The following is a 23480-nucleotide window of genomic DNA, read 5'->3' as shown; positions in this document are numbered from 1 at the left end:
GGTGGCTGCAGTGTCTCTCCTCCTTCTTCCTGTTTCCCCAATTCTCCTCTCTCTTTGTCCCACCTATACTTCCTGCCTGGTCACTGGCCATCAGTGTTTTATTTATATAGAGCATATCCACAGCACCTGTTACTAACAGTACAGAGGGCTGCTAGTGACAATGTTTCCCTTCAATTATTTTTCTTGGTTAAATTAAGGACACAGTAAGAATTCAGAATGCAGAATAATACAAATCTAAAGGCTTTTTAAGTAGCATGGTTCATGATTGGAACCAACAACAGAAAGGGGATTGGTTTGTCATCAACCTCAAAGACTCAACAGAGTCAAGACCATCTATTGGCAGCCACTGAGAAATCATATTTTACACAATAAGCTCCAGAAACTGAGAGCAGAGACGGTTGGCAAATATGTCAACTATGGAAAAGTAGAAGAGGTAAAGGAATTAAAGCTGCTGGTATAAAATAAAACCCCAGAATCAGCCTCAAAAGAAGATTCTGCTAATTTGTTCCAAGGCGTATGAAGGATGAAGTCTGAGTTTTGTCATACTCTGTCTGTCTTTAACAGTTTACTCTTTGGTTTCTGTCTCTGATTTGCTCTGGCTCACTTTCTGCTACATCATTCTAGAATGCATGAATGACCAAGGACAGAAGTGATGTAATTTTCTGGGTACAAAAGATAACTATCTAGGTGATGCCACATTTATAAGAATATATTATAACAATTCTCTATTACTCTAGAGCTATGACTTTAAAAATATGAATTTTTTGTGGCAGTATATAGCCATGCAGTAGGTTTTCTTCATTTAAGTTGGTACTTTGAAGTTCAGGGTCAAAACATACCACTGTGTTTCAACATAAAAATGCTGAAGTGGCCGGGCGGTGCGGTTCTGGTTTAAGTCCAGCACTCGGGAGGCAAAGGCAGGCGGATCTCTGTGAGTTCAAGGCCAGCCTGCTCTACAAAGCGAGTTCCAGGAAAAGCGTAAAACTACACAGAGAAACCCTGTCTCAAAAAACCAAAAAAAAAAAAAAAAAAAAAAAAAAAAAAGAGTGCTGAAGTATTTTAAAGACAGAATAGTCATATTTAAACATTGTGCTAATAAAAACTGAATTTCATTTCTCGTTTTGAAAGATTTTAGATTATTTTATTTAAACTAATTCCTTACCTGAACCCAGTAAGTGAGTACTGAAGCATCATTTTATTTGCCTATTTCTCTTGATGATTCTCTTTCAAGGTACATTCATTTCATTCAAGGGAAGAGGAGCAGAAGCAGCCACTGTTGAAAACCAGTGGCTAAAATTAGGTCATTGACAACATTTACTTATAAGGTCGGGGTGAAACTTCAGTGTCTAACATTTTTTTTTCCTGAAAGGAGACACTTCCACATTGTGGTAATGCAAGCATCTGTTATTAAATTACATTATTACATCATTGGTAGTAAAACTGTCCCAAAATAGAAAGTGAAACCATATACTTTTTCTGCCAAAAGAAGGCCTAAGACAAAATTAATAGACTTGTTTTCATAAGATTATTTGACTAGTACCTTCTTAATTAGGTGAAAATGTTTGTTCAAGAGGAGCTATGAGGGCAAAGAGGAAGAACGTGGAGTGTGGCAGACACAGGGGCAGGGAAGGGGATCTAGAATTTCTGCCCTATTCTGTGATTAATTGTATAACACAAATCATCAGTGATCAACACAGTCTATAATTTGTGAGCGTTGTTTCTTTTCAGGTCTTCATACACACTTGTGCAGTCCCATTGTAAACAGGAAGCTCATTAAAGCACTTTCCTGGTGTTTTACTCCAACTCTCAGAAAATCCACAGCATCTGTGAATGTCTCATTCTAGTAAGCACACATCTAAATGTGCACACATCACAGTGTGTGCATTGTATTAGCAACAACTTGTACATACTACATCATCAATCATTCTAGACATGCACTGTATCCCTTCTTTCCATCTCTGTCTGCATCACGTAGGGCACCTTGGAGATAGATCCAGTCCTGAGCAAAGCACCACTGTCCGGTCTGGTTGCTCATTCCCACTGCTGATCAGGATGGTCTACCACTATGCAGAGCAAACATCCACACTGGAACACACTGCTCAGGGAAGCCCTCTTGCTTCTCCTGGCCCAGAACCACCAGCCCACTCTTTCTAATCAGGCTTCGAAGGATGTCCATGTCCCGAGTCACACTGCTGTCAGACAGGTCGAAGGTACAGCCCTCCCGTGCTACATTGTCCTTCAGGATGATAACACCATTTTCTTTCAGGCCATCTCGGCACCGGGAAAGAAATGCAAGGAGGTCCTTATCAGTCAGGTACCCTGCAAGTGGGGCCAGGTTGGTAGAAAAAGAAACAGGGGGGCAGGAGGGAGGCGGGTCAGAAAGAAAACAAAGCTAAGAGTCAAGAGACTGTCAGCTATACATTCACACAAATAGCTTAATAGCTTGAAATGTTTTAGTTACAAGAGACTGAAAACTGAGATAAAAATAAAAAGATACCAGTCCTCTTTCAGGGGTTTTAATTCCTTGTCTTTATATCATGCTGCCTGGACCATGTACCTAATAGGCACAAGACACTACTGCCTTTCCTGGGAGCCATTTCATGACCTATACAACACAATCTCATTTTGTGGGGTGTGTGTGTGTGTGTGTGTGTGTGTGTGTGTGTGTGTGTGTGTGTGTGTATGTGACCACAGTATAATTCATTGCTATTTCATTTCCTAAGGATTTAAGTCTCAGAACGTTTAGTTCTATCAATAAAGAATGAGGATCAACCATTTATGGGCTCAGTTTTTAAAGTATTTTCAACTATTTACATTTCTGCAAAGATGTGGGTTGCTCCCAGCACTTGGTCTCTCCCTAGGAGTGATAGGAGAAATGCAGGGGACCAGAGCTATTGGGAGATCACATGACAGCTAGAGCTAACAAAAAGTGCTGTAAGCACACCTACAGCTCCACCTCCTCCTGGTGTCCCTGTTTGTCCCAAGTGTCATCTTTCCTAGCTGGAAAATGGTGAAGGGTAAAAGTTATGCCATGCAAGACTGACCTGAGACCCACTGAATCCAGATGACATCGTATCTTCCTATGTGAGGCGTGAATTCCTGCAGGCTGTAGCAGTGGTAGCTTTCGACTTTGTCCTCGGTCACCTGCAGGTAGCTCTGGGCTTCAAGGAGGAAGGATTCCATCATGTCCACCAGTTCAACACTGCTGAAAACAGGCAACAAGACGTGCTTGCTGACCCTTCCTATTCCAGAGCCGCAGTCCAAGGCACAATCAGTTCCTGCTCTCCCTGGCCCCTGCGGAAAGACACCTTATGGGCTACTTCAAATACAGAGACTCATCTTGAGCCTTGGGCATTACAACTACTTCTTCAAATCAAGTTTATTTGCCTCGATTTTATATGATAAGATGTTTCATTTATGTGTATGACTTGATGTGTTAGTACAAGTGTATATAGATAATTATCTATTATCACATTGTATATAGAACATTTCATTTTTTTCCAGAAAAGCCAAATATTTATAATTCTGCTGTGTTTTGCCACATTTAGTTCTTTAAAAAGAGTTACAAACTATTATATTAGCTTCCAATACAGGGTAAGTCTCTTCAAGAAATGAGTCATGGAGAGCTCTATGAAAACATATCTCTGATGATCATGGCAGCTATATGGACATGTACTATATTTTGTTACTTTGAAAAACTGGGGAGGTGGGGTGGAGTCCATCATGTGTTTTCATGAGTTTCAAAATTACTCTAAACATTCACTTCTTGGAGACATTCAAATTAATATTGGGATAATTGAAATTTTAGTTTTTCTAAGCTGGGTTTGGAGGTGCTCAGAATCATCTACTCCTTTTCCATGGGTGGTAACATTTGAGACCTGAGCTGACGAATAGCCATTGCCCCACTGGCCATCTCACCAAGATTGTATTGTAAAAACAGCTCTGGCAACACACAGAACAGCCATCTGGATAATGGGTAGTTTCTTTAGTGTCTTTGTCTCCTTTAATGCTGAAAGAATACATATACATATTACATATTTATATATAAATACAATATATTTATATATAATATTACATATATCATATTTTTATATAATATATGTATTTTTGTACCAGAAACTACATGTTTACTGGAACAAACGAAAAAAAAAAGCTTTAAGTAAGGCTACGCATTAAGTAGGAAGGGGGATGGGGAGGTGGTGCATATTGAGAAATTAGCTAATATAAACATTCTCAAACTTGCTTCTCTACAATTAAAGAAAGTCTTTGGACTTATGAAGAAAGACTCAGCTGGTCTAAATTATTTAGTTGTGATTGGGACAGTAATAAGTTCGTGCTAGAAATTACAGTAATAGGATACTCGGAGTTACCAATCAAGATCTTACGGAGAGAGCCTACTCTTGATTTCTCAGGAACTAAGGATGAAAAATACAGTTGGCTAAGGATCAAAGGAAAACATGAATAGGAGGAAACATCAAAAAATTTGCCTTGCAGTCCATCCAAAAGGCTTCCCTTATGCTAGAAAGGCACAAGGACAACAAAGCAACAAGGAGCCAATAATAATGCTTTGTTCCAACGTAGTAAGGGCTGTAATAAATGAGTATTGATACGGCACATGCTCTTGATATCCACAATAATCACAAAAACCAGAAAAACTTCTGTAAGATTATGATGATGGGGCTGGAAAAATGGCTCAGTGGTTAAGAGCACTGGTTACTCTTCCAGAGGTCCTGAGTTCAATTTCCAGCAACCACATGGTGACTCAGAACTATCTATAATAGAATCTGATGCTCTCTTATGTCATACAGATGCACAAGAAGACAGAGTACACATACACACACACACACACACACACACACACACACACACACACACATACATATACACACATACATGTATCTCTTTTTTAAAGATGATGAGAATGATTCCCATTTAGGAGATGAGAAAACTTCAGTTTCTGGTATTATAAAGCTCATGGCAGGCAGAACTAGAATTTGAACAGGAACCATCTGAGCCAAACCCAGTCTACATTAGGAACAATACCAACAGCGTTAACTTTGACTTCTCTGGTAGGGCTACCTAATGTGATAGTCAAAGGAATTCAAAGGCTTCATCCAGACTCGGCAGGAAAGGGATGTATGGTTGACTGGTGATTTCTTCCTTGGATCTAAGAAGGAAAGCAGTAGGACACTGTCATATGCTTGCCATCTCTGCCTTCACTCTGGTGCCACCCTTGTTCAAGTATTATAGCTACATACAACTGGTTTAGAGTCTCGTGAAAGTCATCATCTTCTACATAAAATAAGAAACATGAAAGGAGAAAATACGGAGTGAAGATTGTAAGGTACCAGCAATGACTAGTAGAAATTTGTGAATTCAATAAGAGATTCTCATTAAAACCTTTCCCTGGAATTGCTTGGCTCCCAGCAGCTCTATTAGTCATGCCGATCTCATTAGTGTAGTAAGTGGCTTTAGAAGTCGACCCATGAAGAGAGCTAAAAGACCTTAAGAGTCTAATCACTGGACACTTACTGTTCAATGAACAGATAATATGAAGCTGGTAAGTGAAGAAACCTCACCCTCTCAGCCTTCCTGTCACTCACCAAGGAAGCCCTTCGAGGATGTCAGCAATAGCGTAGAGTTTTTAAGCAACTGATATTTAATCCCTCTGCATTTTAGACAAATCAACTGAGGACAAGGAGGTGAAATGTTCCAATCAGAACTCCCTGGAACTATGGTTCTCAACCTTCCTAATGCTGTGACCATTTAATACAGTTCCTCATGTTGTGGTGACCCCCACCCCACCCCGAACCATAACATTATTACTTCAATTGCTACTTCATAACTGTAATTTTGCTACTGTTATGAATCATAATGTAAATATCTGGCATGCAGGATATCTGATATGTGCTCCAAAAAAAGGGTTGTGACCCACTGGTTGAGAACCATTGCTCTGGAAGCGTCTTACCTTCTTCAATTACGACTAATCAATCAGGGTGTCTGATGTTTGGCTACAACTATTCTTGAAACTGTTTTTCAACAGACCCAAAGGCTCCTTTCACTCAGGTGCTATGACCCTCTAGCCTCTCCGACCATTGCCTGGCTGTCCTGTTCTGCTTCACCCAGTGTGGTTGGCGCTGCCTCCCCTGTCCTGGCATCGCTGTTCTTTTTCTGTCTGTCACTCACAGGCAACACCTCTGTGAAGGGATATTTAAAGGCTGCTCTCAGAATCTGCTCTCACCTCTTGGACCCGATGGCTGGAGAAGCTGTGACTGGATTGAAATCGGATGCCCTTGACAAATGTGAACACAGTCTCACACAATGTGTGATTTCAAAACAAGAAGGTTTTATTTTCATTTTCACTCACTGTGTTATCTTCATGTCTATGGATTCATACAAAATAATAAAAACACTCTTAGTTATGCTGTTTGCGGTCTTATTGTGCCTAATTGTTTTATTTTGCAAAGCATTAGCTTCAACCCATTCAGTCAAGTTGAAAACTAAAATCTAAGTGCTTCATGGCCCTGTATAAACGCCATGAAATACAAATCAAATCTTACCATTTTAGTCATCCAATCTCTGACAAATATCCAAGAAGCAAATGGATCAAATGCAAAGATCCTTCTTGTGGACTACAACCTTGTCCTATTCATTATCAGCTAAACTGGCATCATGTTGGTGCCACTTGTGGATTGTCTAAAGCAAATACATTTGCAACTAGATTAAACAGCTTTTCCCACTGTCCCCTGTCACTGAGTGTTGAAAGGAAAGCAAAGCTTTAAATTAAACAGTCTGCCTTTTCCCAGTTGACACAAGAATAAATCATGTCAGATACTCATATCCCCTAAGTCCTTGTTTCTTGACCTAGATACTAATTTAGCAGATTATTGAGGTCAAAACACTAAAATATCATTCCTTTAAACAGACTGTTTGTTCTTCGTTCAAGGTCACAGCTTTACAATGAGCCTTGTCTACTAAGAAGGACTCTTGTGTTTGTTTGAAAGGAACAGTCTGCCTCTTTTCCAACATAAACATGCGAGCATACAGTGTTTCCTTTCCCAGGTCCGTGGGTGTGCCTCTGGGCTCTGTCTGACCAGAATCCCTGTGGTCAGCTTGGCATTCCTCGTGGAGTGACAAGACAGCTGGATTACTAGCTAAGCTTCTGAAATGCCTTGGGATCAAAGTCGGCCTCACCATGAGGCAAGCAGGAGGGACTGCTTAGTTCAGAAAAGAGAAGAGTTGAGGTCTATAATTTGTGAGGAAAAAAAATAGGGATTTTTCTGCTTCATGAAACAAATGGAAAAAAAAAAAATACGGCATGATTGAGAGCAGGGAATTTGGTGTAAGACTAACCTGCCTGGACTGAAGTCTCAAGTGGGTGTGTGATCTTAAGGATTTATTTCATCCCTTTAAGCCTCAGTTTCCACAATTACAAAAAGAAAAAAGAACTGACAAGAGCTCTTACCTTTAAAGATTCTAAAGAGTAAACAGACAGTGTTCCTAAAAGGCTTGGCCAAGTAACTGACCTACTTAGAGCAAGCACGTCATGACATCAGCTATCGACATTAGTTTACAAGTATTAAAGATTACTCATGTGAACATCCATGGCCATAAACCCTACACTTTTCAACCCTCTGTGGCTGCTACTTACATCAGATAGACATCTCATCCTGGCCCCAAGTGTCTGCTGCCAGACTCATGACTCAGATACTGGGTGCTTCAGGGGGAGCTTAGAATGAATAGAACTTCACTTCAGCACCAATATGATCTTCAAGCTGTTCTTCTGAGTAGGTTGACAGTTTAACCCTAAAGCTCAATATTGATAACATTTCCTTTATGCAAAATAAAATACTACCCACATTTAAATCAAATGACATTGTATTGAACTACAACAAATTTTGCTTGCAATTAGGATTTTTGTCTTCAATAAGATCAGCTGCAACTTTATTGTGTGGGTTAAGATAGCCTGAAAACTAAATAAAGTTGCAAGATCTGTGATGAACATATGATAAGACATCATGGTATTATTAGTAATAGCTATGCATTTTTTATTTTATGCTCATTTTTATATTATTTTATGCATTATTTATTTTATGCTCATTTTGTTCACTAAAGCAAGAGCCCAACATTGCTGGTCTTCTTTGATCTTTGTTTTTTTTCACCAACAGATTTGGTTGTTACTCCCTAGCCATGAATGAAAAGACTGTAGCTAAATGCATGGAAAGAACACGCTCAGAGGTGTTTATACATTAGGTAGAGGAATCATGATGCATTAAAAAGCTTAGAATTTGGGCTCCTACATTCTACTATCTTGTCTCTGTATGACCTGGAAATTTCTTCCACAAAGAAGGAAGAGGTTTAACCAAATCCAGAGTAACCAAAGAATCTCATTTGTTCAGTTCACAAGCTGAACTATGTATAAAAATCATAAAGGGATTCTATCATCCTTGTTTTCAAACTGAACGTAAGCATGCATTTTCTAGCATATTTCATTTGTATTTTAGAGACTTCATTTGTCAATCTGAAATTCTGTGGCACATGAATTCTTAGCGGTCTTCTTTCTGGGTGCCAGCTGTTTACCTCTGATTCTCTGAAGAAGATGTCTCTGTAATGTAGGACAGTGGTGTCTATACTATTAGTTCACCTCCCCCGAAGCATGCAAGGTTAGCTGGTGCTACAGTGCTCAAGTGCCAAGTAGGATAATCCGAGGGTTTGCTGAACTCCATCTCTCTGAACATCTTAAAACAGGCTTTCCGCCTGACCACTCCGCTGAGTCATGTGGCTCTGACAACATAGAAACATGTGAGCTCAGTTTGCAAGGACGTTGCCCTCTCATCAAGCATTAGTCAGAAAACTCACCCCAACAAATTTCCTAAGAAATTCACGAGAGGCCTGGATATCTGGGTTGGAGAGTTCAATAAAATTTCCCATCATGCCTTCTTCTGTGGCTGGGACCTCTTGGTAGAAAAGTTTGGCTCTGGCATAGAACTGCATCTCACCATCAATGACTTGGCTTGTTAAAGCATACAATTTTACTGCAAAGAAAATATTATCAAAAGTTATTAAAATGTATAGGACATAACAAGCTAATTTTTTAACAGCATAATGGCTTTCTCAAAACTCCATGAATTTGTGCTATAGCGGACAAGGCACTGATTTGATTTGACTTTCTTAGACAAGGTCTCATTATGTAGTTATGGCTATCCTAGAACTCGCTCTGTAGACCAGGCTGGGCTCCAACTCACAGAGATCTACCTGCCTCTGCCTCCTGAGTGCTGGGATTAAAGGCCTGTGCTGCCATGCCCAGCATGGACAAGGGTTTTAAATCAGAAAACCTGGGCTTGAGTTCTAGCCCAGAGGCTTGCACGCTATATAGCATTGATAAAACTATCTAAACCCTATGATCTTCAAGAATCTTATCTATAAATCACAATTACTTGACATTTTCATAATTGAGCAGCTAGTTTAATAAACATCTTGTCAGACAGTCTTACAGTATTTTATACAGTAGAAAAATAACCTCATCACATCATTCTAAGTAATGTCACTTAGCTCAGTGCTTTATGGAAATGTTCTCATTAATTCTTGTTGTTAATCCCTACTTTTCACTTCCTTGAAAGCAATATATTTACAAGTATGTCTCTATGTTAAATACAGTACTCATGTATGAAATTCTGAAACATTTTTAAAATTAAAATTTAAAAATAGCTTAATCCATAAGCTCCCCCCCCCCCCCCGCAACAAACCAATTAGAAAGCTAAAAAATTCTAAAGTTCTACAGGTAAAGGAAGAAAACTAGTAAAGAAACAATAGAAGAAAAATTCCAGAGCTGAAAGAGTCTGTAAGATCTAACCAGGGATAGGAAAGATGGACTATTGAAAATGCTAATTTACAGATATGTTTAAAATCTTCAAAACAGAAAGAATAAGAAAAGGACCCTAATGCCATTTAGAAGGAAAAAGAAAAAATGATTGACATTTAAATTGAATTGCTAGGTTTAGAAAATAAAAATACAGGACTTAATATTATTTGAATTTTAGATAAATAATAATTTATTAGAATAAGTATGCCTAAAATATTGCACTCCACATGAGACACACCTAGAAACAAAAATATTTGTTGGTAATGTCAGAGTCAGCATAACTGGCATCTTTTACAAAATGAAGAGCTGAAGTTAAGCAGCTATAACAAATTTCGTCAGAAACAATTGAAAGCAATGGTTTAGTGGAATTAGTATTGTGAGGAAATTTTATTTTGAAGCTAAATTTAACACTCATTTAACTGTGAGAGTATTTAGTTCCTATAGATTCATTTTACAGAAGTTTCCTGAAGCTGTATTTTAACCCAGCAAGGGTTAAAATCAAGAGATTGTGTAGACAGAAAGATGATGTCACTAACATGGGAACCCAGCAAAAAGAAATCTGCAAATGACAACTACTTATCAGATCTGGAATAAAACTGTTCGTACTGCAAGAAAAATTATAGGCTGGAATTCAGCCAATAGACAAAGTAGCCAAGAATCTAGGGTACATTGGTAAAATTCCAAAAAAGACATGTTTTGGTTCACAGTAACTAGAAATAAAATATGGTTAAAAGCTCTAGGTAAAATATACAATGGCTCAAACTTACTCTTATCATGAGATGAAAACCAAAATATGGCATAATTTTAAGTAGAAGGAGTCAAAGGAAAAATAGCATTTAGCCTTAACTAGGAATTTTACTTTTCTTTAGGTAACTCCAAAGATTGTGACATTAAAACAGGGTGCTGCTTGATTCTAAAGTTAATAACTACATACTCCCAAATTTTTATTCTAAAAGTTAAAAATGCAGTAGATAGCATGTGACTAGAACTGTGCTTCTATTATGGAGTTAAGTCAAGATTTTCCAGCTTGAAGATTCTGGAACTAATGTTTGGGTCACAAATGACCATGGGTTTTCTGAAAGGGTTACAGGAGTCAGTTTCTAAATAGATTATTTTCTGGAGACCAATATAGTATGTATGGTACATAGTCTCCTCAATGTATATTAACTATTACACACGTATGTTAGTTTTAAAGTACAAATCTTTTAAAGCTGCTGATGTATAGCATCTTTTTGTCAATTTATGCACAACTGTATGAGATAATACAAAACGGGAAGCAGAGACCTCATGCTCCAAAGCAATAGGTTGCTGACCTCTACCTCTTCTCTTCCTGCACTTGCCTAAGTAAAGTCTTATACAAAAACCAAGTGAACCAACAAATCTTTATAAATTCAACAGAGATGGAAAATGTAGGCATCACCATCCCAGAATTATCATGGTTCCAAATTCTTCTGCAGTCCTCAAAACATCAAGTTAGAAAATCACAGAGTTTTCTTAGGATTCAATGCTATTCTGGGATTGTGGATAAACCATGGCTCAGTGGCTCAATCTGTCTCTCTCCCCCAGCTTGTTGTTAAGGAGAAACTGTGCTGGAGTACATGTTTGGGGATCAGAGGACAACGTGCAGGAGTCAGTCCTCTCCCTCCAACACATGGATCCCAGAAATCAAACACAGGTCATTGGTTTGGCAACTACTGCCTAGCCATCCACTGACCCCCTCAATGATTCTGATCCAGGTAAAGTAGCAAATTAGCCACATTCATCATCACCTGCTTAAGTCACCAAGTGGGTAGTATACATTAAAAGTCTTAATCTAGAAACGGGCATGGTTCATTACATCAGCAACATTTTGGTTTCAGGTCCATACAGAGCTCAGCAGGTTTCAGCTTCACTAGGTGGGCTTTTATGATTAGGGGTTTAGTTCTCATTTTCACCTAACTGACAGATGTATTTCTCTAAGAAAGATATATGAGGTGTCATGACCAATCCCAGATTCTGCCCCTGATGGCTCCTGCATAGTTCATGGTGACTTAAATAAGGCAACTAGCCACTAACCCACATCTTTTTAGAGTGGAAATTCATGTAGTGGTGTTTTATCACAGAATTGCAATGTCTCTGTAAATTTTGAGATTGTTTGCAACAGAGAATAGGACAAAAATGGCATTTATTTCTTGACCCATATTACCTGTAATTGATCAAATCTATATACATGTAAGGAACCTATCTTATTGGTGATATAAGATAAATGTTATGTATCCTTCTTTAGATGAAAGAAGAAGCAAGGAAGTAAGTGTTAAAGTGTCCAGATCAAATGACACAGCTGAGATTTGGTCCCAGTTCTGTGCGAATCCGACACCTATTGCTTCTTCATCTTACATTTTGACCTGAAACGAAAGAAAGAAAGAAAGAAAGAAAGAAAGAAAGAAAGAAAGAAAGAAAGAAAGGAAGGAAGAAAGGAAGGAAGAAAGGAAGGAAGAAAGAGAAAGGAGGAAGGGAGGGAGGGAAGAAAGAAAGAAAGAAAGAAAGAAGAGAGAGAGAGAGAGAGAGGGAGGGAGGGAGGGAGGGAGGAAGGAAGGAAGGAAGGGAGAGAGAGAGAGAGAGAAAGAAAGAAAGGAAGAAAGAAAGAAAGAAAGAAAGAAAGAAAGAAAGAAAGAAAGAAAGGTTTTTTTTTTCATTTCTTTAAAGAGAAAAATGCCCTTGTAGCATTTGTACTACAAAAATAACAAGTGTTTGAAAATTTTGGACACAACATTTTTATTAATTCTTCAAGAATTTCATACACTGCATTCGATTTTTTAAAAATTGTGCAATGAAGTGTGTTGGGAGATGTATGGTGACTTCATTTGGGGAATTCTAAGTGTTTTGGTGAAAATGTTTTTAGTAACTCTCACTTTTAACTGTGGCTATGAGTAGGTAGCCACTGGTCTTAACTTCCTCCCCAAAGACTGATTCTTCTAGAAGCGATCATAAAGAGGAATAGTACCTATTAAGTGCTTCTTATGTACCTGGAATTGTCCTAGGCATTTCGTAGTATTTCTTTTAATCCTGCAAGTCTGGTTGTTAATATTTTAGAAGACCAGAGTTAGAGTGATCACTTCTCAGGTGAGTGCTGGGAGAACAGGACTTAGTATAGTTTCTCTTAGCAAAAGACTTAGCAGAGCAGGTCACAAAACAAGCCCATTTGACCAAAGCTTTTGTCCTTCTGCTGAACCATTGTTAAATAACAACGTCCAGGAGCTATTACACTCCAAGTAAAACAACTGACAGTCACTGATCTCCAGGTATTGAAAAATGTGGTCATGCTAGAATATAACTGATGGTTAACTTACATGAACATCTCCAGCTGGGCTATATACAAGTCCCTTTAAGAATTGACAAACTAAAGACTTACACAACATCTTTTCCTGTACTAGCTCCTATTTGTTCATAAATAGCCACCTTTAGAAAACTTTTCAAGCCAAATCTCCAAATGGATGATGTCACCGAATTATATGAACCTATTCAGTGGCCCACCCATCTGGATCCCCACCCAGAATCAATTTTCTTCATAAGTCATGCTTTCTATTGCTGTCAAACTGAAAGTTATGTGTGGAAAAACATACATCACTGCCTACTTTAGCTGAGTGTCCATTCACATTGGTAAGTAGGATATGTAACAGTTTTAAAGTAGCCTGGGATACAGATGCCTGGACTTTAATCCTGCCCTGTCACACACCACTGCAAAACCATTGGAAAACCTTCCCATTCCTCTGTGCCTAGTTTCACAAATATAAGTTATGGGAAATAAGAACATGTCCAGTAGGATGCTGTGACAATGAACTGAAGTTTTTAAAAATGGAAAACACTAAAACTTATTTCTGTTTTTCCTGAAAAATCTCCTAAGGAAAACAGCAGGGCTTCATCTTCAATGGCACACTTCAGTCCTCTGTGTCTCAACATACATCTCTAAAGCCAGTCAGAGATGCTTGAGGGAAGTTCTCCATGATGGATCTTACCAAGGAGTGAGCAGGAATAAGACTGACTGCCTTACACAGATGGTTGGAGGGATAGGGAAAGGAAAGGGGGAATCAAAGACTGGCTAACCCTGGTGAGCTCCATAATTACCCCTAAACAACTAGCCCTCTGTGCAGACCCTACAGGCAGGGTTCGCTAACATTTTAAAAAGAGAGACTTTATTTTCATTTTTATGAAGTCTTAAAGTCATCAAGAACAAGGGAAGCCAAACACTAAAACACTTCTGTGGGGCTGGGGAGGCAGCGTCTCTGCTGGCTGTTTTATTTCCAACCTAAAAGGCATAATATCCGCTACAGCCTGAAAACTCCCACATATTAAGTTTATCGTCTTTGGTAATTCCTGCTCTAAAAAAAGTTAAATGGTGACTTTAGAAGGCCAGGCACAGAGGAAGTAGAGGAAAACCTAACACCTACTGAAAACTGATGGTTTTTTACATGTATACTGCATGTAATTCTTCTAGTAACCTTGTTAGAGTTTGGAGGAAACTGATGCTCATAGACATTAGTAACTTGCAAGAAGATCACTTATCTAGTTTGTGTAATATAAGACCATAATAATTATTCAAATGTAATTCCATAACTGTTTCTTTCATAGGATATGACCAGCTTGATCAGAAAATGAGTATATGATATAATCATCTCTAAACAGCTATTTTTTTTTCATAGCAGAAGCACCCTATGACTATATGTACCACTCACATCACCTGTAATCTTATATTTATGGTCAATGAACTCCAAAACCATTTGATATATGTCATTTTGGGCTTATGTATTTAAAGCTACCAGACAGACCTTTAGCAACATTTTTTTTCCTTTGCCTTGATGAATAGTGTTATCTGACTGATGGAGACTGTATCATCCTGGATCCCTATATGCCTATAAAGAATATAGCTGTCCTCATCACAATAAATAATACATGTCAAAAATGATTAAAAAAAGAGTAGATGCATGGGTTCAACCAATGATATCTCAGAATTCATTTGTTGCTGCAGCAGAGCCTAGCCCATACCAGCTAATATTATTCTCAGCTACTATTGTCACACAAGTTTGTGGATGCAACTATCTTACTGATTGTCAGGGAAAACTAATGCCCAGGCTGGATTCTCAGAACAGAAAAAAGAAGAAATGTCATTCATGGAAAGTTAGGTAATGATAAATCCAACTTTGGCCTGGAACACAGTGGTTTTGTTCTGGTTTTACTCCCTAGAGAAACCCACCCAGTCTTTCAGAAGCCATTAGTGAGGCAAAAACAGACTGAGAAAAGGACCTTCACTCTAAACCTAAGTAGAAAAGTTAGTTACACTTTTCCTTTCATCTTACTTTGGGTTTCCATGGACTATTTTGCTAAACACATCAGTTTTTGCAAATGATTAATCAACCATTCACACAATCAAAAAGGAAAAGATGGATAAAATAAAAACAAGTAAAATCAGAATGATTATATCAGATTAAGAAAAGACCAAGTATAACTGAAGGTCACGTGTTTCAAACAAACTTTCATCTAATTTTGAGCAAAGATTGTTTTATCCTTAACTGGTTTCCAGCTACATTCATAAATGTGTCCCTTTTCTGTCTGGTAACCATTTTAAAGGCTGTCTGTCAGTCATCTGTCCACTAGTTACATTCCTCTCAGTTACTACAATTGATGGATTTCTCCAGTCTAAACCACACAGTGTTGCTGAAGATTCTTACTAAGCTGTAGCCTAAAGGCTGTCTGTCCCCCAGAAGTCAGTGATTTGCCAATGTCTGGAGCCACCAGGGCATTACACCCTTCTGAAAGATCACCCAGTTTTTCTCTTAGGATAAAGGAGATGCATAGCTTTTACTGGAAGAAGCCTTCAACTTTCTTTGGTGTAATTCTCTCTAAATTAGATAACACACCTCTGAATTTTCCTTTTTCACTTAAAAACTAAAATTGTAGGGAAGAAGTTGGAAAGTGGAAGGGAAAATGGTGATATTTACCCATAGTGTAGCTGTAAGAATCAAAATTTTAGATGAGAAACATTTTTCTATGAAAGCTATCTAAATATAAGGTGGAAGTATCTGTAGGTATAGAATTAAAGAAACTTCAGAAGTAAATTTATAAAATGAGACTTTGATAGCCGCTAACATCCAGGTTCTTGAATGCAACACTAAGAACTATGTAGTTCTTTCCACAGCAGGAATCCGAGGCCAAATCCAGCGCACAATGGGGCTTTCAGACAACCTTAAGCAAACAGACCAAGGCTGAGAAACAGAGTCCTTGTTTTCGCTGGGAGAAAACATAAATCAAAGAGGCAGGAAGGGGGTACTTCACTCTTTAATCAGAAGTCGTTTCCTCTTTCGTGCTGGTGAGAGTGTTCTGAAGTCTGTTACCTTTCCACTGGTTAAGAGAATGCTGCAGACACACCTGACAAGCTTTCTATTGCCCTCTTGTCCCGTTTCCCTGAAACTAGGGGAAAAGCAAAACGGAAGGCAGACTATCACCCCTTGAAATCAGAAGTTCTCTTATGATACCCGTGACTTAGCGAGGCCAGAGCAGATAACACACTCGCACACACACGCGTGCACACACACACACACACACACACACACACACACACACACACAGATGCATGCATGTCTCAAGCACACTTTGACCCCTTATCATGTAATCTCCGTTTTCAATTTTTGCTTCACATACCATTACATGAATATTCTTAACTGCGAGCTACCTAATTTTCCGACTTGAGCAATTAGAAAACACACCATTGACAACTCAAGAATTGAGTTTCTCTAAGCCTGACAGCCACCCAGCTGACACCTAGAGCAGCAAGTCACTATGCCTGAGGGGGCATGGAAACCCTAAAATAGAGTTCAGCCTTGCCGGGCAGCACTTGATCTCCCCTCTCCATAAAAGAATGTCATTGAAAGAGTTTCACCCACTGACACCGGTCTGGATTCTCCTTAGCTGAAAAGGACCCTTGTCCTAACCTTTCTCCTAGGCACCCAATAACCTCATACAACCCATCCAGTCCCTTCTTGTCCCTCATCTAACAGCTCAGACTCACTTACCCAGGGGAATTTTTTCCAGCAAGTAGAGATAGCTCTGAAAGAAGTCATTGCGAATGGCTTTGTGAAGGATAAAGGACATGCTATGTCGACAGAGTTCATCATCCGTCTTCTGCCAGCGGGATCTAAAGGCAAAATGGGCTCCCAGGTGGGCCATGGTGAAGGGGGATAATAATTATTCCTGCAGCGAAAGGACGCTTGTCTGGCTGTTCCTTTGAATTAGTCTTCTCTTCCTCAAAGAACTTGAGACTGTCATTTTAAACCAGTCCCAGGTCCATCTATATCAGGACAGGCTGTCATGGGTTGTAGGGGGAGGGGCAGCAGACAGGGGAGGTCAGGCTCTTGGCACATCCACCCACCGTCTGATTGCTTGCGCGACACCACTCCAAGCCAGCAGGTGCTAAAAGTAAAGATGGAAACAGGCCGAGTGAGATCCTGCTTCACCCAGGGAAAAGCACGCTTCCCTCCTTTATAGGCGCTTCAAACGGGCTCAGGCACTGCCTGCTAACACCCTGAATACTTGCTTTAATTTGACTCTGAAATTGGAATAGCCTAATTTCCATTTCAAAGAGTTGTGAATATTTTGCAGGAGATCCTATTCCCTGATTTCCATGGCTCCTAGAACACTGAATCCTCAAATTACAAGGGCCCTTCAAAGTCATCTTAGCCACTCACATTCCTTTCATCAGTACAATTTTTTTCCCAAATCATTTTATAGAGGTGGATATGTGTCTCCAATGGTTAAGGATCTTCCAAAGAGGCAATTATTTGAAAGCCCGTTTTGAAATTAAATACCCTGCTCTATCAGCAAACTCCTCCACTTCACTTGTTCTGAGCAATGCCTATTCATGCAAGCTTGTTGTTTCTTTCTGTCTACCGTGAAAATGATTTTCCTTTAAAGTACATTTGTGTTATGTACTATCTTCTGATTGTCTCTCCAACTCATTTCTCTGCTTTTTGCAAGACACTACGTGTTCTAGAGGCCAACTTATGCTGATGATATCAGCAGACTCCATTACCCTCTGATTCAGCCAGTAGATAGTGCTGTAGAAGATAGTAATAATGGAGTCAAGGTATTTATTCAATCCTCTGGCACTAGCATTTTCCTGGAGATACCCCAGGGTCACTATTTGCTTTAACAAAAAAAAAGTCTTTTCATTTAACTACCTCTCCTAGTCCTCATCATTTCTCCTTTGCTTTACTGCCTGAGACCTAGGGATAGTGGTGAGCGAGGGTTATTGCAAGCAGTACTCCTTGCAATTTTGCCTATATTTTTATAAGTAGACTCTTTCAAACTCAGCTCAGAGTCCAGCTGGTGACAAGCACCTACCTGTTCTCTGCAGGGATCATGACTACTGTTTTACTCTTCATATTTCCTAACAGGAAACTACATACATACACACACACAACACACACACACACACACACACACACACACACACACACACACGAACCCCATGCACTATTGGCCCTATACCATGTGCTCCCACTAGCCTTATATACAGTGGACATATCAAAGCAGACAGCTTCTGAGATGACTTCTGTCTTAGTTCAGACTGCTATAACATTACATAGAGTGGGTGGCTTAAACAATAAACATTTATTTCTCATAGTTCTGGAAGATCTATGAGAAACCAAGATCAAAGTGCTGGCACACACTGCATTTACTGAGAGACCTGTTCTCAGTTTCCAGTTGGTTCTCTTCGTATTATATGCTTACATGTCAGAGAGCTGAGCCTGTGATGAAGCCTTAGTTCACATCTTGACAGGACACTAATCTCATTCAGAAGGGCCCCACTTTTGCTCCCCATGACCTTCTCTGTACATCGTCTCTCAATCCTTTCACCTTGCGGGGACACAAACGTGTCATCTGTAATCTCACCTTCACCTTTTTCTCTACACGCGAATTCATGCCTTTCTGGCCACCATTTTCCTTGAGTGTAGACTGAACTGGCTGGCTCAACTCTAAAGAAAAACACGTGCCAGAAGTTATGGGATGGCGATGTAGTAGGTAGCCATTCCAGCTTGGATCTGGAAGTTCCAACCCCCATTGAGACTCTGGCAAATGTCACACCTATGAGGCAGGGCCAAGGGAGGTGTCTGGAGACCCGAGACCTGGATGGCGAACAGAGCGCTCTCTCTGTTCCTGGACCCAAGATGGTGGAGGTTGACTGAGCAGAACTCCAGAGAACACCGCTGGATTGCGATACACCTTCCCCAGACTCCCGCAATCTACCTATTCCTTCATTTGTAAGTCACCCACTAAATAAATCTTCCTTTTAACTACGTGGAGTGGCCTTAATAATTTCACCAATATGGCACATTTAAGATGAGGTCATAAAATGTCTGTCATGAGCATCTCATTTTCCTCTCTGGATTATTTTCCCTGACTTCAAGCCACCAGCCTGCTATGAGCTTCCCCACGTTGAAGACCATGTAGCAAAGAATAAAGACTTCACACAGTCAGGAGGAACCGAATCCCTAAGTGAGCCTGAAGAGAAAGCATTTCCCAATCAGAAGTTCGGTTATAACCTGATGGGAGACCTCAACCGGGTTAAGCCACTCCAGTTTTATTAATCCGCAGTAATACATTGTTTTTCTTTAAGTAGCTCAACTTTGGGGAATTCTGTTACAATATACCCTATAATAATTTACCCATCACCCTTATAATGTTGAAAATTGAACCATAATCTCTCAAAGTTTGCTTTGTATGCTCATCTTTTACTGGAAAAGGAAAGGACTCATTTGCTTGGTTCTTATATATTTTCCCTCACCTTCCAATGCCTCTCGACTCCCTTTTCCCATTCTCCGTAACAGAAGGCACAGCTGTTAAATTTTGGTTACATTGTCTCCACCTCTGGCTTTAGGACTTGCTGAGAACATAGTTTGTTACCAATTTTCTTCCTCCACAGTTTCAGTTCATGAGCAGGTACTTCTCTCAGGCCTGGGCCTTATTTGAGAGATAGCATTCCCTTGACTGTATTTTTTGTAAGGATACAGTCATGTTATCTGTTATCGTTCATGCCATCTACGGTTTTCTGTGCTAGCAAATGAAATCTTGTCTAGTGAAAACACAATCAAAAATAATTTTTACTCAGTAAATTTTCATAAGAATGCAAGCATGTCTAACTTTTTTATTGCAACAGAATATTGACATCTACAAAGTTTGCACTTAAGAGTTGCACAGTGGAGTTATAAGAAATCAAAAAATATCTCATAAAGTTTCCAGCAGACTTACAATTTTGTATTGGTCCAAATCACAGCTATCCTCAGCTACATGTGGGTCACTGGCTGAACATGCTTGGTAGATGATGTTCTGATTCCAAATCAGAACAAGGGAACTTCAAAGGGGATTATTTCATAATGCATAATGAAAGATGTATTTTTATTTTTAATTTTGTGTGTGTGCATGCACGCACATCTGTGCATCTACGTGTAGGTATGTGCGTATGTAAATACAGATGCCCAGATTCTAGGAAAGGGTATTGAATCTCCTGGAACTAGAGTTACAGTTTTGAGCCACTTGATATAGGTGCTGGGATCTGAACACTAGTCTTCTTCAAGAACAGCATGTGTTCTTAACTGCTGGGCCATTTATCAAACCCCGAGAAAGTCTATTTACTGGGACCAAACAGATATGGCTAAGTTGAAAATTCATCCCCCGACATGTATATAGGGTAAACTTGACAAATTGATTTCTTAGTCACTCTGAGCCTCACTTTCCTCTTCTGTAATATAAAATGACGATAATGGTATGTGCTATGTATGATGTGAGTACTAAAGGAGCACTCCGTCTACAACATGAGAGTGCTGAACACACATCTTCAATAACTGCTAACCATCATCGTTGGTAGAAAGCCAATAATGAGTTTCAGATGGCCAAAACATCTTATCTGCCTATTCTTAGATTTTATTCAAGAAATTCACCGCATACATACTGAGAAGATGAGTTATAGTCGATGAAGTTAAAAATTGAAGCAAAATCCAAATGAAATGGACTATGGGAGTTTATTCATGTGTCCTTCAGATTTTTCTGTTTTTGGCAAACTAAGCAGAAGATTAAGAAGGCCATTTTAGAGAGGTTGCCTACTAGAATGTGTGCACTGGTGTGGATGTGAACACACACATACACACATACACACACACATCTTAGAGAGGCTGACTACTAGAATGTGTGCACTGATGTGGATGTGAACACACACACACACACACATACAGACACACACTGACAGAAGATTAAGAAGGCCATCTTAAAGAGGCTGCCTACTAGAATGTGTGCACTTGTGTAGATGTGAACACACACACATTGACATTGCACATGTCGATTTTTTGTAACTCATTGGTGTGGTTCTTAAGTATGAACTTTCGAAGTGACAAGTCATATCACAATGTCAATGTGCATTGTGTCCACAGGGCCAGGGAGTGCACATACTATTCTCCTTTGTCACTTGTATTAGCATCTCCAACAGGATGCCAATTCTTAACCCTCAGTAAGATGTTGGTCTTAGGAGAGAACTAACTGTCTCCAACTACTCACACTGCCTATCTGACTATTAATATGGGCCAGTTTTTCAGTGTTTAGAGAACTAATTATCTATTATGAATTATAAACTTTCTGTATCTGGACAAGAATTATTAAACATTCTAAGATCTTTATATTCCAGACCTATAATTTCTGAGTGGGATGAAAGACTGATTGATTAGTTCATACAAAACACCTTTGTCAACTTAGTTTGTTTCTGTGGGTTACATTAGATTTTGTGACTATTTCTCCTAGTTTCCAGCTCGTTGAATTTGCTTCCTTATGGTGATCATTTTTCTCTTACAGCTGAAACGCTCTATTTGTTGCCACCCCACACCATTCTTGGCTACACTTACACCTAGTGAGTGAAGTTATGATATACACCTCAGGTCAACCACAGGCATCCAATTTCCAGGCAGGGAAGAAAAACAATGAAGTAAAAGAGAGAAATATGACTCCAACAAGTAAAGGAGGAAAGTGAATTCGTCCATTTGATTTTCTTTCATGAGGATCTCTGTGAGGGGTGTGATGGGCAACTAGAGCTGAAAAGACTAGATTATCATGCAGAGGTTCAGAAGAAAGGGAGGTATAGAAGAAAAGGCAAATAAGAAATATATTTGCTCTGCAATATAAGAAGCTTAATATTTGAGAAGTTTAATATACAATTCCTACCAAATTAAAATTCCATAATGTTAATTTAAATTCAAGATAATGGATGAAATAACAGTACTTTCAGCCAAAGAGACAATGTGTCACTAATAGATGTTCATGGGAAGAATGACTTTTAAAAAAATCCACTTCAGAAAAAAGTGAAATTAAGAGAATATATTGTTAACAGGGAAATAGTTTTTAAAAAAAAAAAAAAACTAATAAAACAAAAGACAGAGCCCATGTACAATATATTATAAGTTGATAAGTTATATAATATGAGACAACTGCCCAGGCCTGGCAAATGTGCTAATTAAGCTTTAACCTTCTTTTTTCCAAGTGCTATCTCAGTTCTAGATCTCCCTTTAACAACAATTAACCCAGAACTAAAGGACTTTTTCTTACCAGGTACATCTAGCTGGGACACAGATTGCCTAGCTACAGAGCAGACTTGCCCCACTCGATCAGAAAGCGGTGGAGCCAGATAACTGTGGATTATATGTGTATTTAAACTAGACTCATTGTAGATTTTTATCTTCTCTCAGGAACTAACAGATAGTTTGGATGTTGCAGTCTGTTCTTAGAAAGTCTGGGAAGTATCTCAGATAAGACATTTTGGTCCAGAGAAGGTCCTGGCTGGATGTTGCTAATGATGATAATTACAGAAAGGCCTGAAGTTAGGGGTCTGGCTGTGTGACTGCTTTTAGCACAGTTGGGAGATGTATATCCAAATACTTTAATTGTATAGGAGAAATTGTGCCCAATGAATGATCAAACACACTGTCCTAGGAATGGAAAAGCTACAATAGCACACATGAAATTTGCTGCAGGAAATGGCTGATATTCAAAAGCTAATATCACTAAGACTCCTTAAGCCCTGGCTTATCCTCTGGAAAGGCCCTTGGCTTCTTCCAGGTATAGCTTTGTTATAGTCAGCTGAATTCCTATTTCATATTTCTGTGGCTTGAAGCATAAAAAAGTATAAATAACTCCTACAAATACACAATAATAACACAAACTCTATAGAAAAGGAGAAAAGGTCCTTATGTAACCTTTCAAGAAAATAAATATAATGCTGAGTAAACATATAAAAATGTCTGATAGGCCGGGTGGTGGTGGCGCACGCCTTTAATCCCAGCACTAGGGAGGCAGAGGCAGGTGGATCTCTTGAGTTCGAGGCCAGCCTGGGCTACCAAGTGAGTTCCAGGAAAGGCGCAAAGCTACACAGAGAAACCCTGTCTCGAAAAACCAAAAAAAAATAAAAAATAAAAAATAAAAAAAAATAAACAAATGCAATGATAAATGTGGGAGGGGAGAGAAAAGGGAGAGTGAAGAGGTAGGAGTCTTACACACAACATGCAGTATGTGTATGTACAAAACTTTAAGAAATAAAAACAATAAACAA

The 23480-nt window shown here is 39.1% G+C and overlaps 1 protein-coding gene across 1 annotated transcript; it reads right to left on the bottom strand.

Annotated features, from left to right (window-relative positions):
* Positions 1-1178: 1178 nt before the first annotated feature.
* Mettl11b (methyltransferase like 11B) lies at positions 1179-17264 on the bottom strand. The gene is made up of 4 exons (XM_028864423.2): positions 16909-17264; positions 8860-9035; positions 3045-3294; positions 1179-2319 (listed from the first exon to the last, which is right to left on the bottom strand). Exons 1-4 carry the CDS (start codon positions 17060-17062, stop codon positions 2048-2050), a joined length of 852 nt encoding a protein of 283 aa, XP_028720256.1. The 5' UTR covers positions 17063-17264; the 3' UTR covers positions 1179-2047.
* Positions 17265-23480: the final 6216 nt, after the last annotated feature.

The sequence above is a fragment of the Peromyscus leucopus genome, chromosome 15 (genome assembly GCF_004664715.2).
Source record: "Peromyscus leucopus breed LL Stock chromosome 15, UCI_PerLeu_2.1, whole genome shotgun sequence".
Classification (NCBI taxonomy): Eukaryota; Metazoa; Chordata; class Mammalia; order Rodentia; family Cricetidae; genus Peromyscus; species Peromyscus leucopus.
This window is presented reverse-complemented; position numbering and strand designations above follow the sequence as displayed.

Excerpts from the sequence above, each read along its gene's own strand:
- Mettl11b (XM_028864423.2), bottom strand. The coding sequence starts at position 17,062 with ATGGCCCACCTGGGAGCCCATTTTGCCTTTAGATCCCGCTGGCAGAAG. Across the intron at positions 9,036-16,908 it reads GCTGGAAAAAATTCCCCTGG|TAAAATTGTATGCTTTAACA; the intron begins GTAAGTGAGTCT and ends TTTTCTTTGCAG. Across the intron at positions 3,295-8,859 it reads TTCTTAGGAAATTTGTTGGG|GGGCCAGGGAGAGCAGGAAC; the intron begins GTGAGTTTTCTG and ends GTCTTTCCGCAG.